General features: G+C 57.8%; 1 protein-coding gene and 2 non-coding genes across 7 annotated transcripts in view; all 3 read left to right on the plus strand.

The window, feature by feature from the left end:
* PRRC2B (proline rich coiled-coil 2B) overlaps nt 1-13,126 on the plus strand; it is a 58,621-nt gene extending 45,495 nt beyond the window's left edge. For 2 of the 5 annotated variants that reach the window (XM_033858885.2, XM_033858886.2), the window contains exons 25-31: nt 745-842; nt 1,785-1,912; nt 2,386-2,626; nt 5,747-5,923; nt 6,507-6,598; nt 9,139-9,220; nt 10,465-13,126. In XM_033858885.2, the coding sequence (XP_033714776.1) occupies nt 745-842; nt 1,785-1,912; nt 2,386-2,626; nt 5,747-5,923; nt 6,507-6,598; nt 9,139-9,220; nt 10,465-10,599 (953 nt within the window). In that variant the 3' untranslated portion in view covers nt 10,600-13,126. Of the gene's footprint in view, nt 1-744; nt 843-1,784; nt 1,913-2,385; nt 2,627-5,743; nt 5,924-6,506; nt 6,599-7,242; nt 7,309-9,138; nt 9,221-10,464 lie in introns of all 5 variants that reach the window. The other 3 variants (XM_073805664.1, XM_073805666.1, XM_073805663.1) reach the window with 2 other exon arrangements.
* Nucleotides 431-516, plus strand: LOC117312836 (small nucleolar RNA SNORD62). Its single transcript, XR_004527246.1, has one exon. It is a non-coding gene; the product is annotated as a small nucleolar RNA SNORD62 (small nucleolar RNA).
* On the plus strand, nt 5,055-5,140 carry LOC117312837 (small nucleolar RNA SNORD62). The gene has a single exon (XR_004527247.1). It is a non-coding gene; the product is annotated as a small nucleolar RNA SNORD62 (small nucleolar RNA).
* Nucleotides 13,127-14,763: the final 1,637 nt, after the last annotated feature.

A 14,763-nucleotide genomic window follows, 5' to 3' on the forward strand; every position in this document is an offset into this window, starting at 1 on the left:
TCGAGAGAAAGGCTGGATTCTCAGCCCTGAGTACCACCCCCACCTTGACTTAAGGAGTGTGTAGAGGGGGGCGTGTTCTAGGCTGGGGGTCGTAGCTTCCCACGTGCTCAGGTCACCTGCCTCCTGGGCTGGGAAGCAGGACCGTGCGACTTTGGTGAGGCTCTTCCATCTCCTGCAGAGGGGACTGATCAGAGACTTGGCTTTGGGTCAGACCGTGCCGCATGAGCAGCTCTCTGAGCTGTGCCCCCTCCTCCGCGACATCACACAGGGTGATGGTGGCCCTGGGTGGGGTCGCCACGCCAGTGAGACGAGCTCACGTCTGGGAAGTGCTTTGTATCAGCTGAGCCCAGTTTTATCCTGTCACCATCCTTATCACTATGTTGGTGCCCCAAGGGAGCCTGTGGGGGTTTTGAGGGCCTGGCTGCCAAAGTCTCAGTGATGTAATTCCAATAGATCCTTCTGACCCTCCACTGTGGACTCAATAGCAGGGAGATGAAGAGGAAAGCGACTGAGAGACCCAGGCAGCCTTCCTTTATAACGAACCCCCCTGGCCCCTGTGTGCGGGGCTGTGGGTGAATGGGTGAGGTGGGAAAGGCAGGCTGCAGCCAGCCCCTCTTCCTGGGCCCTGGGCCACGCAGGAGCACAGGGTCAGCAGTGCACACACTCCCTCCTCCCACTGATTCCCAGCACCTTCTGGAACAGTGAGACTTGATCCTGTTTCACCCCCTCGGATTCTGTTTCCAGGCAACCACCTGCCACCTCTCTACCTGGATGGCCATGTGTTCGCAAGTCAGCCCCGGTTGGTTCCTCAGACGATACCTCAGCAGCAGAGTTACCAACAGGTGATGACAGCGAGCCAGGTGGCCCCGCGCGGGGGTGGGGGAAGGGGTGCAGCACACGGTGTAGTTACCTACCTTCTTCATTTATTTGTTCGTGGTGTGTCTCATTTTTTGTGCCCCTCGCGTTAACGCTCAGTACCTGGCACGTATGGCAGCCAGTCAGTATTTACTGGATGAGTACATGAGAGACGAGGAGGAGGATGGAGCTGAGTGCTCCAGACTCTGCTTAGCTTTCCCTTCTCGAAGCGCTCCTGTGCCCTAGCTGGGGAATTCACTGAAACGGAATTCTCTTTGGTGATCAGGTATCCTTCTGATGAAGAGAAGAAAGGCCTAGACTCCCAGGCATGGATGCGTTAGAAAGAGGTAGTTGTAGAAGCGAGCAGGTGTTTGTTTTTACGCAGAATTGGCACACTTTCTGTGCCACGAGGGGGTGCTTTTTGGAAGTCTTCCTCCTGAAGCTGGTGCTGGGCCTTCCTAATCGTCCTGCAGCCCCACCGACCCGTGTGCCCGCACAGACCAGGATGAAGTGCTGTTTTGGGGACGGAGGACTTGGCCTGTCCTGATCTCTGTTCATAGCATATTCTTAAGTATTACGTTGTTTGGTTTTGCAAGACCTCGCTCTTCGCATAACTGGATCATACTGCACGTGTTTTTCTTCTTCACGCACATTTTCCATCCACCGATGCATTTCTGAAACCCACCTCTGTTGATACGTGTAGCCAGTGTTTCCACCACTGTACAGAATCCAGTATAGGGATGTGCCCTGCTTTGGGATTGCTGCCAGTTTTCTGCTTTCTCCCAAGAGTGAAGGAAGCACAGGCAGGACATGAGTTTGCATCGTGGGCGGTGTTGGCTGCCCGTGGAGAAGGGCGGGAGGGGGTGGGAGGCGGGGGTGAGCGTCAGCCTGGAGGGCAGCGCGATGATGGCCTGGCCCGCCGTCCACAGGCTGCTGCTGCCCAGCAGATCCCGATTTCCCTTCACACGTCTCTGCAAGCTCAAGCTCAGCTCGGGCTGAGGGGCGGGCTCCCCGTCTCCCAGTCTCAGGAGATCTTCAGCTCCTTACAGCCCTTCAGGTGAGACGCCAGGACTTGGGGGCTGGCAGCTCGCAACAGGGCTTTCTGCCTTCCCGGCCTGTGGGCCTTTTCCCTTTGCCGGCTGCTGCTCTGCGCTGCCCCGCTTGGGGGCGGGTGTGGGCGGGGTGTGGCCCGGCCTTGCCCTTGCTCTCTGTGTCCTCCGGCCCCCTCCCTGCTCTCCCGCCTCGCCGTACCTTGCCGCCTCTGGCCCACTCTTTCAGTGTCTCCTGTTCTGTGCTGTTCAATCCAGTGATGCTCAAACCGTGGGCCCGAGACCAGCAGCACCGTCTAGGAGCTTGTTTAAGTGCAAGTTCTCAGGGCCCATCCCAGACCTTCTGAGTCAGAATCCCTGGGGGTGAGCCGACAGCCTGTGTTGGAGCGATGAGCCCTGCGGGGATTCTGAGGCGTGCCCACACGTGAGACCAGCTGGTGCAGTCGTGCACCTGCCCCGACCGTCTGTCTGGCTTTTGCAGATCTCAGGTGTATATGCACCCCAGCCTGTCACCGCCCAGCACCATGATCCTCTCCGGAGGCACGGCCTTGAAGCCCCCCTACTCGGCGTTCCCAGGCATGCAGCCCTTAGAGATGGTGAAGCCCCAGTCCGGCTCGCCCTACCAGCCCATGAGTGGAAACCAAGCCCTGGTCTACGAGGGCCAGCTCGGCCCGGCCGCCGGGCTCGGCGCCTCCCAGATGTTGGACTCCCAGCTCCCGCAGGTCAGGAATTCACTCACTCCCACCTCAGAACACAAGGTCTCTTTTCTTTTTTTTATTTTTTTTCTTAATTTTATTTATTTATTTATTTTTGGCTGGTTGGGTCCTAATTGCTGCGCGTGGTCTTTCTTTAGTTGCGATGAGCAGGGGCTACTCTTGGTTGCAGTGTGCGGGCTTCTCATTGTGGTGGCTTCTCTTGCTGCGGAGCACAGGCTCTAGGTGCGTGGGCTTCAGTAGTTGGGGCACGCGGGCTCTAGAGCACAGGCTCAGTAGCCGTGGCACACGGGCTTAGTTGCTCCGCGGCATGTGGGCTCCTCCCAGACCAGGGCTCAAACCTGTGTCCCCTGCATTGGCAGGCGGATTCTTAAGCACTGCGCCACCAGGGAAGCCCTAGGTCTCTTTTCTTCACGATCGTTTCCCCTTGTATCTGCCTCGTGATGCCCACTGACTTACATGCTGCTCGTAGCCACTGCCACCAGTCCTTGGGCTGCCAGACCAGGGCCAGCTGCTCCGCCTCCTGTGAGCAGTCCCGAGACTGGACTTTCCCCGAGAGCGAGGGCGCCACTTCTCCTGCAGCCTCTCCGCCCTCCTGCTGTGGCCGTGGGAGTGGCTGCGTGTCTCCTCTGCGTGCACACGCGTGCTTCGAGGCCACTCTCCCTGCCTGCCCCTCACACCCTGGCTTTGGAGCCCACCTCGTAGACTGTACCCCCGCTGGCCCCCGTGTGCCACGGGCACCACGTTGCTGAGTCCGTGTCCGGTCCCACATCCTCCTCCCCCCGACCCGTGGGTGCATTAGACGGTTCTGAGGGTCACTCCCCTCCTTTGGCCCGTGGCTCAGTCTCCAGCACGTCTCCCGTTGTAGTTCTCAGGGGTTTTGGTGTCTCTGTAGGTGACCCCTCACCCCCAGGTCTCTGCCCCCAGTTCCACGGCCTCACCACCAGTGCCTGCTTGCCTCCAGTCTGGACTGGTCACTGCCAGTCGCTGTACCTCTCCCGTGGTCTCGGGCCGAAGGGTCCTACCTGCTCACCACCTCTGACTTTTCTCACTCCCTCCATCTAGTGACCCACGTCCAGCCACCTTTTAATTCTCCCTCCCCCATCCCTGCCCCCCGCCCCCTTCAGCAGAGCCGCAGACAACTTCCTAGTCTTTTTTGGTTTTTTGACCGCGCCGTGGCACGCAGGATCTTAGTTCCCCAACCAGGGATCGAACCCGTGCCCCCTGCAGTGGAAGCGTGAAGTCCTAACCGCTGGACCGCCAGGGGAGTCCCCCTCTCCTTGTCATTTGCACTCAGCTCCGCCCCGCCCCTCCCTCCCTGTGCTCACCTGGGTTAAACCCTGGCCCGCCTCTGCCCGGCTTCCTGAGGCTGGCGGGAAACGGACCCTGTCAGACTGGATTCAGGTTAAATACAGCCGCCCTCTGGAAAGCCAACGTTTGGGCACCTCCCCACCCTCCTCATTGCCTTCTCCCCCACCGTGATTTTGCATCCTGTGTCGCCAAAGAAATGAGTCGTAACGAGGAAAAGAGAACATCTGCAAGCTCCCAGCGCCACGTCTCCGAGCCTGCGAGGGGCCCTGGGGTGAGAGCGGGCAGCCCATCCTCTCCACCCGCCTGGGAGCTGCTCCAGCTAGCGTCCTCTTCCCGCCATCAGCACGTAGAGGTGCTGCAGTGCTGCCGTCCGGCTGTGAGGGTCCTTCCGCCACATCCCCAGGCAGCCCAGCCTTTCCTCGTTTTTTAAGAAACAGAGCGCTTCTTTAGGGACACCGGCAGATTCCACGTTACTGAACCTGGCGGTTCTTCACCCTCCTCTTACTGACCCATCAGTAGCATTTGACCCAGTGGTCACTCCTTCCCCCGGACCACGCTCCCTGGGTTCCGAGGACACTGCTCCTGGCTTTCCTTCCACCTCCCTGAGGCCTCTTCCCGGTCTCCTTTGCTGTTTCCCCGTTGCCTCCCCAGGCAGTAACTCGCTGTGCCTTCTGGGTGCCATCCTCGGGCCTCTTTCTAGACCTGTGGCTCTAAGCCTGACCCAAATCCAACGCTTCCTGGTTCTCCCGAATTTCTGTCTCCTGGACCTGAACTCAGACCCAGTGGGCTGCCCGTCATCTCTGCTCAGGTCCGGCATGGGGCATCCCTGGATCCCTGCTTCCGCCACGCCCCCGCTGATTTGTCACATCCCGGCAGCCCTACCTTTGAAAAGTATTCAGAGTCTGGCCCTTTCTCTTCCCCTCCACCCCACCCCTGCGCCCAGCTGCTGCTCTCGGCTGCCAGTTTGTTCTCAGCACAGCAGCCAGGGCGCCTCTTTAAGACTCACATCGGCTCACACACCGCGCCCCATGCCAGTGCTCCAGAAACGCTGAGCCACCCCTACCTTCTTCCCGCACCCAGCTGTGCGCAAGGAGGGGCCCGGGCCTTGAGGTCCGGCTGCCCCACGTCTCAGTGATGCCATTCCAATAGGTCCTTCCGACCCTCCACTGTGGACTCAGTAGCAGGGAGATGAAGAGGAAGGTGACCGAGAGACCACAGTTGGCCGGCCCGCCCGCCCCGTCCCGAGGGTATCCTGGCCCACCTCCTTCCCTTCTCGCACCTCGTCCTGGACTTCAGGAGAACAGGCTTCAGAAGGCTCCAAGACTGCAGGAACCCTAAACCCCAGACCCCAGTTGTTTTCTGTCACCTTCGGAGGCAGAGCATGAAGTAGTGTTGCCTTTTTGTGCTGCGAAAAAGGGCACAAGGATACCCCTCCTGTGTAGCTCCCATCTTTGGGGACTCGCTTGGACACTGCTTCCTGAGAAGGCTTCTAGACCTTCCTGACCTTTCTCCCCGCCCCCCAACACGCACACGGGGTTTGCCGCCCGCCTTCCGCACTTGACACCCGTAGCTGTCCTGCTTATTTTCTAGCCGTCCGAGTTCTTTTCTCACCAGCTAAGGCTTGCCCCCTACCACTGAGAGTATGCAGTCTAGGGTGATCTCTGCTGTGTTCTATCCAGAATCTATCCTACTGTGGGAAGGCCTTGCTTCCTTTCATCTGCAATGAGAACGTGAGGTGGGATGCGTGGTTGCTCTTGGACGCGTGTGTAAGTGGTGGTTTGTGGCCTCCTCCCCCTGACTGTCCCTGTTGTCCAGCAGCTGACGATGCCGCTGCCTGGCTCCCAGCTGCCCCTGCCTCGGTACGGCTCTGGGCAGCAGCCCCTGCTCCTGCCGCAGTCCATCCAGCTGTCACAGGGGCAGAGCCTCTCTGTCGGGGCCCCCCGAAGGATGCTCCCACCTGGCTCCCAGCCTTCGGTCCTTAACACCAGCAGAGAGGTGAGGATGACTCCGTCTTGCTGTGGCCCTGGGGTGGGGTGGGGCTCCCGTCTCAGAGACCCTTTCTGGCCAGTCAGGAACCACTGTTGCGGGGGCGAGTGCCGGCGGTCTGGGACGCAGGCTCCGGGCCTCGCCAGACCGCCGGTGGCCCACTCGTTGCCCAGTCCTCTCAGTCCCGTGGCAGGAAGCCCTGGTCACGTGTTACTAACAACGTGAACAGGCCTGCGTGAGCAGGGCAGGGAGGAAGGTGCCTGCGGCTGAGGTCTGGGGGGCCGAAGTCCTTGCCAGCTCCCGGGGTGCTGCAGAGGGTGGCCTCCGGGGCAGAGAGGGCCCGTTGACTGCGGCCAGTGCTCAGGGGTGGCGCACAGTCTGCCCTCCCAACCCGTGCCAAGGGAACAAACACACGTGGTCGCTCCTGCCTCCAGCCTGCACTGGAAGGCCAGGCGTGCACGCTCCTTGACGAGATGCCTCTCTGTCCTGAAGCCCTCGTGGCCCCCACTGGCTCTGCCCAGGGTGGTTGGTGGCGGGGGCAGCTGTCCCCAGGGCGTTCCAGTGACAGCCCATCACTTCCCGGTGTCTTTAGTCCTCTCAGATGGAGATGAAGGGCTTCCACTTTGCCGACAGTAAACAGAATGTTTCTTCAGGAGGCTCCATGCCATCACCGCAGACCTACAGGTAAAGAGACGCCCTGGGGGTCGGATGCTCACAGCTGAGGCCTCTCTGTGGAATCGCGGGCCCAGGGAGAGCAGCGCGAGGGCACTGAGGCTGGGTCGCCTTTGTCAGCCTGTGTGTCACCGTGAAGTTCCAGTGCTGGGACACAGGAGACTCAGGAACTCTGGGGCATGGCTTTGCTTTTAATCATCATCATAAAATGTTCTGGTATGGGAGAACTTTCTGGAAAGGCAGGGAAAGGAAAGGCTCATGTTATAATAGCGTCAGGACAGACCCTGGCTACTAACAGCTTTCTCACCAGATGTTTTTTTAAAGATTCACTGGCAGAGAGGGCAGATACCCTGGAAGTGGGGGGCAGGGGTTCCTCTCCTGGGGCCACATGTCCCTTGAATGGCCTTGTGACCCCACCAGGGCTTGCTGCTGCTGGGCTCGCATGGCGAGAGCTGTACCTTCTTTGCCTTCTCGGGATCTGTCTCCGCCTCCAGTAACTGTCCCGGGTCCCTTGGCTGGATTCAGAGGGGGGCTTTGTATCAGTCACGATGTTGAGTTACAGTTGACCCTTGAACAACGCAGGGGTTAGGGGCGCTGACCCTCCATGCAGTTGAAAATTCAAGTATAACTTTACGTTTAGCCCTTCGTGTCCACAGTTCCACATCCGAGGACTCGACCAACTGCAGATCGTGTAGTACGTGCTTACTGAAAACAATCCACGTGTAAGTGGACCCATGCAGTTCAAACCCGTGATGCTCAGGGGCAGCAGGGCTTAGCGTGTTAGAAAGTCAGGGAGCGTCTGCTTCTGATGGCTCCCACCCGCGGAGAAGTGTGCGGCTGGGGAGGCAGCACGCGGCGCTTGGCCCGAGGGTTGGCACAGTCGACTCTTGTTACGTGTGGGAGATTCCTGGAGATTCCTCCTGTCTGCACATGAGTAAAACAGGCGTGCGTGACCCGCAGTGCCCTGCGCGAGGCTGCCGGCGTGGCTGAAGGCAAGGTTGCCTGCACGGCCGCCCGCCCTGCCCCGTCGCGCTCAGAGTGTTGAGGCCGAGTCCTGCCCCGTGGTCATGTCAGTCCGTGCTCCAGCTGCATTTCCCGAGAGAGGGCTTTTTGTGAATTTCCCCCCGTGTCGTTACTTTCCTGTTCTTATTCCCACTCTCTTGGCTTGACTTACTTTTGTTTTGCTTTCCAACCATATTTTTCACATAGGCCAAAATAACAGACCTGTAAGAAAAATATACATGGACAGCAGCGCCAAACCATGGGTGTGATTTGGAAGGAAAAAGGAAGCTTCAAGCATAGAGAGAGGCTGTCGATCCCCTGCTGCCCCAGGCAGGTTTTAGCCTCCTCTGGCTGCAGAGCCTTCCTCAGAGGCAAATCCGGAAAGGGACGCTCACATAACAAGAGTCGCCTGTGTCCGTTCACTGTAGGAATGGCAGCAGCAGTTTTATTCTGTGGAGAATCTTTACAAAATATAAGCCTTACTTAGTAGCCTTTGTATTGCTGGTGTCTTAGTGGGGTTGGGGAAATTGGTATATTTTTACAGTGCAGTGTTGCCTGACTTTTCTGGAAACAGGGCTTCTGAGGCATGCCCTGTCAGAAAGGCGTTCCCTGGTCAGCTACTCGGGGGGCGTGCATGCCCGAGAGGGCTTGCTGGGGAGTCGGGGTGCACCTCGGCACAGGGCCTGAGCGGCCCGTGGCCCCCGGGGGAAAGTCCTGTGGAACTTCGCACACGTAACTACCTAACGATTTTGACCCCAGGATCTTTTTTCCACGTAGCGCCTGGTTAACATCCTGGGAGCTAGTTGTCTGGTCGGTGGGGCACATTTAGAAAGGTGCTCTCCATTTTTGTTATTTTGGTGTCTCTCTTTACCACCCCTACCCTCCACCCCACAAGAGAAGACTGGACAGATACTCAGCATAACTCACGCATCAGGTTTGTTCGTTTGTTCGTTCGGGTTTTTTTTTGGCTGCGCTGTGCGGCTCGCAGGTTCTTAGCTCCCCGACCAGGGATCGAACCTAGGCCCCCGCAGTGGAAGTGCCAAGACCTAACCTCTGGACCACTAGGAAATTCCCTTTTCTTTTTGAAGTCTAAACTCCTGTTGGAGTTTAAGTTCATTTTTGTTTCTTTTCTAATTTTTTTTTTTTTTGCTGTGCCACACGGCTTGTGGGATCTTGGTTTCCCACCAGAGACTGAACCTGGGTCCACGGCAGTAAAAGCACCAAGTCGTACCCGCTGGGCCGCCAGGGGATTCCCTCGTGTCAGGCTAATAGACCTTTTGTCTGGAGCGTCATGTCGGTCTAGACCCTCCAAACCTGAGAGACGGTTGGTGTCCGTCTGTCGTCTTGACCGGTCAGTGTCTGCCCGTGGTGGGGACCTGGCCTCTGCCCCTCAGGTGTGTCCCCATGAGCTGGGTTGGAGGTGCCAGGGCCCAGTGGCGACCCCCTCGCCCCCTGCGCTCTGGCTGTCTGGGTCTGTTTCCTCTGTTGGAGGCTTGACTCCGTTTCTGTGGTGACGCGTGTGTTCTCATCCCCTCCTTTGGTTTTTTCAGGCCTAGCTCTGCTAGCCCCAGTGGGAAGCCCTCTGGATCAGCAGTTAACATGGGCTCTGTGCAGGGACACTACGTTCAACAGGTAGAAGATGGCTTTCCAGACCCTCCAGCCCCGGACGCTTAGGCCCGTCTCCAAGTGCCAAAAGAGGAGGGACTGTCCAGCCGTTTGCGTGCTCCTCTTAGAGAGACGAGCCCTGGCGCTTAGAGCATGGCGTGGGAGCCGGGGAGCCCGAGCCCCCCCCGGAGAAGGCACTTCTCCTCTTGGCGGGCGTCTGGGTCCTTCCTTGTCCGCAGAGAAGGGAGGGTGCGGGTTCCCCTGAGGAGGTGGTGCCGGAAGGTGGACTCTCCCTCCGCAGCCATTGGGCTGTGAAGGCGCTGGGACCCGCTTAGGCCCGTGGGTCAGCTCTAGAAGCCGGGGGTGTGCGTGCGCGTGCGTGCCTGGCGTGTGTGCCTGCGCGTGCTGGCCTCGTAAGTGCTGTGTCTCGTCCTCGTCTTGGCCGGGTGGGATCCAGACGGAATGACGTTTCCCCGTTTTATAACGAGACGGGTCTCTCGGCGTCTTGGCCTTCAGCGTGGTTCTCTTCACTCCTCTCAAATGTGACCAGGCTCCAGAGCTCAGGCTCGTCAGGCGGGGGTGTTAGTAGAACAGCGCTCCTGGATGGTGGAGCTGGAAGCTCGATTGTTCATTTCACATCTCCTAACGTGGTTCCCCGAGGGTCGCTCTTTGAGTTGCTTGGACTGAGCTTCTAGAGCCTTCTTCAGAGCTCCCCCCACTGTATGAGGGGCCGAAGGCAGGCTGCTCACTCTGCGACACACCTCACTGTGCAGAGCTGCAGAGTGACGGGACCCTGACCGCGGCTCTGGAGGTCAAACTAGGGGCTTGGGGAAAGGTTTCCACACCGTGGGAGTCGGGGAGGGTGGAAGATCTGGGAGACCAAGTTGGGCGAGAGGCCCTGCGCCCCTCAGCACAGTCGGGAGCTCTGAGGGGCGTGGGGTGCACTGATTTGAAGAAGGTCCCTCCAGGCGGCCTTGGGTGGGCCGCCTGCAGAGGCCCCTGGGCAGTGCAGCATGCTTCCCGGAGGACCCGGGGTCCTCCCACGGCTCCGAATCACTGCGCTCAGCGCCCGTGGGAGGGACCAGAGCAGCCTCATGCCAGCGTCCTTCCCAGGCCAGTCACTTCTGAGTTTGGTCCTTCGACCGAAGGATGGGCTTCTTAGGGTGGCTTTCCTCTGACTCAGGAGCAGGAAGCGGGTGGTGGGACCGCGGATCCTGGCAGGTGTGTCTGCGTAAGGGTAACTTTCTTTGTCCCCATCCGTCTGTCCAAAGGCAAAACAACGAGTGGATGAAAAGCCCAGCCTGGGAGCCGTGAAGCTGCAGGAGGCCCCCTCAGCCGCTTCCCAGCTGAAGCGAACTGGAGCGATCAAGCCCCGGGCGGTGAAGGTGGAGGAGAGCAAGGCCTGAAGATGCTGGGCCTGGCCTGCCCGGAAGGACTGCCGCCCCTCGACCTCGCTGCCACCGGACGCTGGGGAGTCTCCCAGGTGGATCCACCGTCCACCGACCTGGCCCGGACTGCGAGATCTCCCTGCTCTCCTCCACTCCTGAAAGCTCCGTTGTCCAACCAGCTTGCACCCGTGGATCCGTGGCATTGACCTGCTTGGCTTTAACACGAAAAAAACAAAAAAGCAAATGACTCCATTCCCGCCTCCTTTGCGCCACGACCGACCGTGGAGTGACCGAGCCGTCGTGCCGTGCAGATTAACCCCGCCCTCCCCTCCTCATCCTGCTTCTGGCGGCCAAGGCGCCCTCCACCGAGCTTCCTTCCCTCCCCGCTTTCCGTCCCCGGGCACAGTGGTCTGGCAGCAGGGCCGTTTTAGTTGAGGCTTTTTGTTCTAAAAAGCAGCTAAAGGTTTTTACAAAAGAGAAAGGAAAAGAGAAACACAAGCTTCGTCTGTAAGAGCTGGACTTTTATATGTTCTTTGCCGTCCTCTCCCTGACCCCTCTTCTGTTGCGGTAGTTTCCTTTTAACCTCTCTCCTGTTTCATTTGATACATCACTGCTGTGATACCTTAAGAGGTGACGCGTAGGAACGTGCCCTCTCCTCTCCTGCTCTCTGTGTCTCGGTTGGTTAACCTTTGAGGTTACTTGCAAAAAGAAGTGGTGACTTAAGACACCGCTCCTGAGCTTGCGAAGCGGTGGTGGGAGGGAGGGAGGGGAGGGGGGATGGCGTTTTAGTCGGGAAGCCGCTGGCCTGGTGATCACAGCGACTTCATGGGCGGCCCGGCCCGGTGAAGTTGACGCCGTTTTTAGCATAAGAATTACACAGAATTTCTGTCTTGAACTCTTCAAAACTGGTGGGGACACTGACCGCTGGGCACCTGAGGTGAATCATGGAGATAGAAGGCCCTGGCATTTTCCAGTCTGGCCTGGACGGTGCGAACTGACAGCACCGCCAGCCCCCGTCAGTGTCTGCTTCTGGGACTCCAGCGCCCGCGGGGCCTGATGTTTTCCCACGCGCTCCCTCCCCTCCGAGCTTCCCTCGTCCTTCCTGAGCTGTCCTTCCTGAGCTGCCTCCGTGTCTCTGGGTCCTCCTGTCCCTCCACCTCTCTCACAGCTCGTCACTGGAAGCCACGCACTTCCTCTGTGGTGACGGACGCGTGGACAGTTGTCACTAGAGACCGTGCACTTCATCCGCGTGGCCGTGAGCGCATGGACGGGGGTTTGGTTGGGTCTGCGACAGAGGCGTGAGCTCTGGGAGGCTGCTGGGAGGGCTTCCTTTTCTCCGCTCCCAGCAGCAGACCCAGGCTGTGGGGACAGAGAGGCCTGAGCTGGGCAGTGGGTCTCTTCAAGGACAGAGCAGTGTCCAAGGGGAGGATGGGTTGTAGGGCTGACGGTGACTCCCAGAACAGCCTGGGTAGCCTCGTAAGTCTGCAGAGCTGCCTTTGTCAGAGTCTGTGAGGCATTTTATGCTAGGCTTTTGTTTTTAAGATAAGAATTAGAAGGAAATCATCCCAAATTCTGTCGTTCCAAGGAAAGGCGAGGGGAAATCTGAAGTTTTGCTCACGCTCTTGGGAGTAACTAACGCGCCATCTACCTGCCGTTGCTGGCGGGTCCAGGGAAGACCTGCCTCGGAGAATGGGCAGTAGGCGATCGGGGGCGTGCCCCACAGAGTCCACCCGCAGTGTCGCCACAGGTGTGTGACAGTCACTCGGGCAGTGGCTCTAAGCTCTGTCCAGTGTGGAACACGGGGAAAGAAGCGCCTTGGGAACCGCCGAAGTCACTTGTTGCTCTTCAGTGCTTTAAGGAAGTGGGGGAGCAACAGCCTCCTGGCAGAGGGTGCAGGGCTCCTCCGGCGTCATCCGGGGAGGCCGGTTTTCTGAAGGGTGCTTCGCTGCTTGATCGATAGTGTTCAGCGCTCCCCTCCTTGCCTCCACCCTCAGGCCTTACTTCTCACTAGCTTTTTTTTTTTTTTCTCCTTCATCCCCTGACTCTTTACTCGGAAGGCCCTTCTTGAAGGGCTGCCCACTGGCTCACCTGCTCTTGTCTCCCTTCCCCCGCGAGTGCCTAGCTGCCGTCCCCGCACCCAGCCGCCCTGACTGAGCTCCTCTCCGCTCCAGTCGCCCCTGCAGAGGCCACACACTCACTCTTAGAAACACGGCCAGACCCCTCACACCTAATTTCAGTGCACATTGTTTGTCAAAAGGAAAAAAGGCTTTCTCATTTTGAAATGGAACAGGACAGTCCTGGATGCTGTTACAAACTCTCCAGCTGTGTGCTTCAGGTGCACCTGCCATCGGAGTGACGGTACTTCCTGTTTGAGAAAAAATAAAAACGAAAGGGTCACCTGTTCTCCAGCCCTTTTCTCTACCCCTGTATTTCCCCACCCCCACCCCCCAATAAAAACAGAAAACACTAGAATTTATTTATATGTATTGATGTTGTAGGTCTAGGTGAAAAAAAGTAAATGTTTCACTGCTCTATTTATATATAATGTCTGAACTATTCTGTGCAGGAAAGGCCAGGAAATTGCATGTGCAGTTCAGTGCGTTTACCACCTTCGTGTGCCCAAGCTGCGGTCCCTTCCCCGCTGAGATACAGGTTTTACATTGAACTCTGGAGGCAGAGGGCAGGCCTTGGGCCCAGCCAACACCCCGTCCCTTCCTTGGTCTGATGAAACGCAGTTTTTAGCGCAGAGATGTCTTAAGGTGCAATCTCTCTCCTCTCCTCATGTGCTTTTAGAGCCAAGCTCAAGGTAATAGGACTTAGGGTCCTATTTTGCCTTCAAATCCCCATCCTCAGAGTGCGTGTCCATGCCAAGGCCTCTGGCAGAATGCCTTGGGCCTTTGGCGGGAACAGGTGGAGACTAGCGCTTAACCTTTTCTGGGGGTGGGGGTGGGGTGTCAGGGTCTTCTCGCTGAGCCTCTGCCTGCTGAAATTACCCTCCCTTCCCATGCTGGCCGCTTTGCCCTGGCCCGCTGATGGTGCAGCCCGTTGTTCAGCAAGCCAGTGTCCTGCAGTATGTCCAACATCAGTTAGCGGGGTAAAAGCCAAGAGCATGGGTCCATGTGTCCTTGTCCACCCACTGAAGACTTCTTTGGCATGTGTATTTGGTCCGGTTCTCTTTGCTTCCCCGTTTTAATCATCATCATTATGGTTTTCAAACATGGGATTCATACGCTTTTGGCTCTGGGTTCCTTCAGGGGGAAAACTAAAGTACGACTATTGCACATTCAGAAAATCTGGTTGGTCCAGTTCCAAAGCCACGGTCATTCCAGCCACTGCCAGGGGATATTGGGGCATCTTGGCATTAAATAACGGGCATCAGTTCTCTCCGGCTCTGCCCTCGCCCTCCTGTCTTCTGGACCTGCTTTCTGGATGGTTGATGAGGCTGGTGACTGATGGTCAAGGGCCGAGGAGGCCAAGGGTGCACACGAGGGCATGGCCACGCCCAGAACTGGCCTGCCGAGGCAGTGTGTGGCCAACTGCTGACGCCCCCTCCCTGCTGTGTGCTTCCCCTCCACCAAGTAGCTGCATGTTGCCTCTCAAATCTGCATTTGTCCCATTTCTCCTGCAGAGCTAGCCTGGGTTAGAAGGTCTGTTGGAAATGGCCTTCGGCAACCAAGGACACTAGGGTGCTTGTTTGTACTGTTCTGTGATGACTGGGAAATGCAGACTTCCAGAAAGCCGGCTCTTCCTGTTTGAAAAGTGAACTGGACCTAAGACGAGCAGATCACCCGGACAGGAATGGCTCAGTGTTGGGGTCAGACACTCTGTCCCCCAGCCGTGCCCTCCACCGGGACCACCAGCGCATATTTGACTAGTGATATTACAACCTGCTGTTCACCATTTCTCCATCCCAGTTAGGTGGTCTCCAAGATGGTACAGTGTCCCCGGGGCCCCGTCTTCAGCGTGCTACAAAGCCTCGGGGTGGAACTTTCTGTTAAGGCTCTCTGTGGATGACTTTCTTCCATTGTGTAAAGGGGTTCCTGTACTCCCAAGCTTTTGACCTCATGCCTTGCATAGTAATAAGGGTTCGGGTTTTTTTTGTTGTGTTTTGTTTCCTTTTGTTCTTATTTTGGCCTTTCCTCTGTGTCTTTTCACGTAGACCAGATATTTGAAAGGGCAGAC

Source organism: Tursiops truncatus, chromosome 6, assembly GCF_011762595.2.
Source record: "Tursiops truncatus isolate mTurTru1 chromosome 6, mTurTru1.mat.Y, whole genome shotgun sequence".
In the NCBI taxonomy this organism is placed as follows: Eukaryota; Metazoa; Chordata; class Mammalia; order Artiodactyla; family Delphinidae; genus Tursiops; species Tursiops truncatus.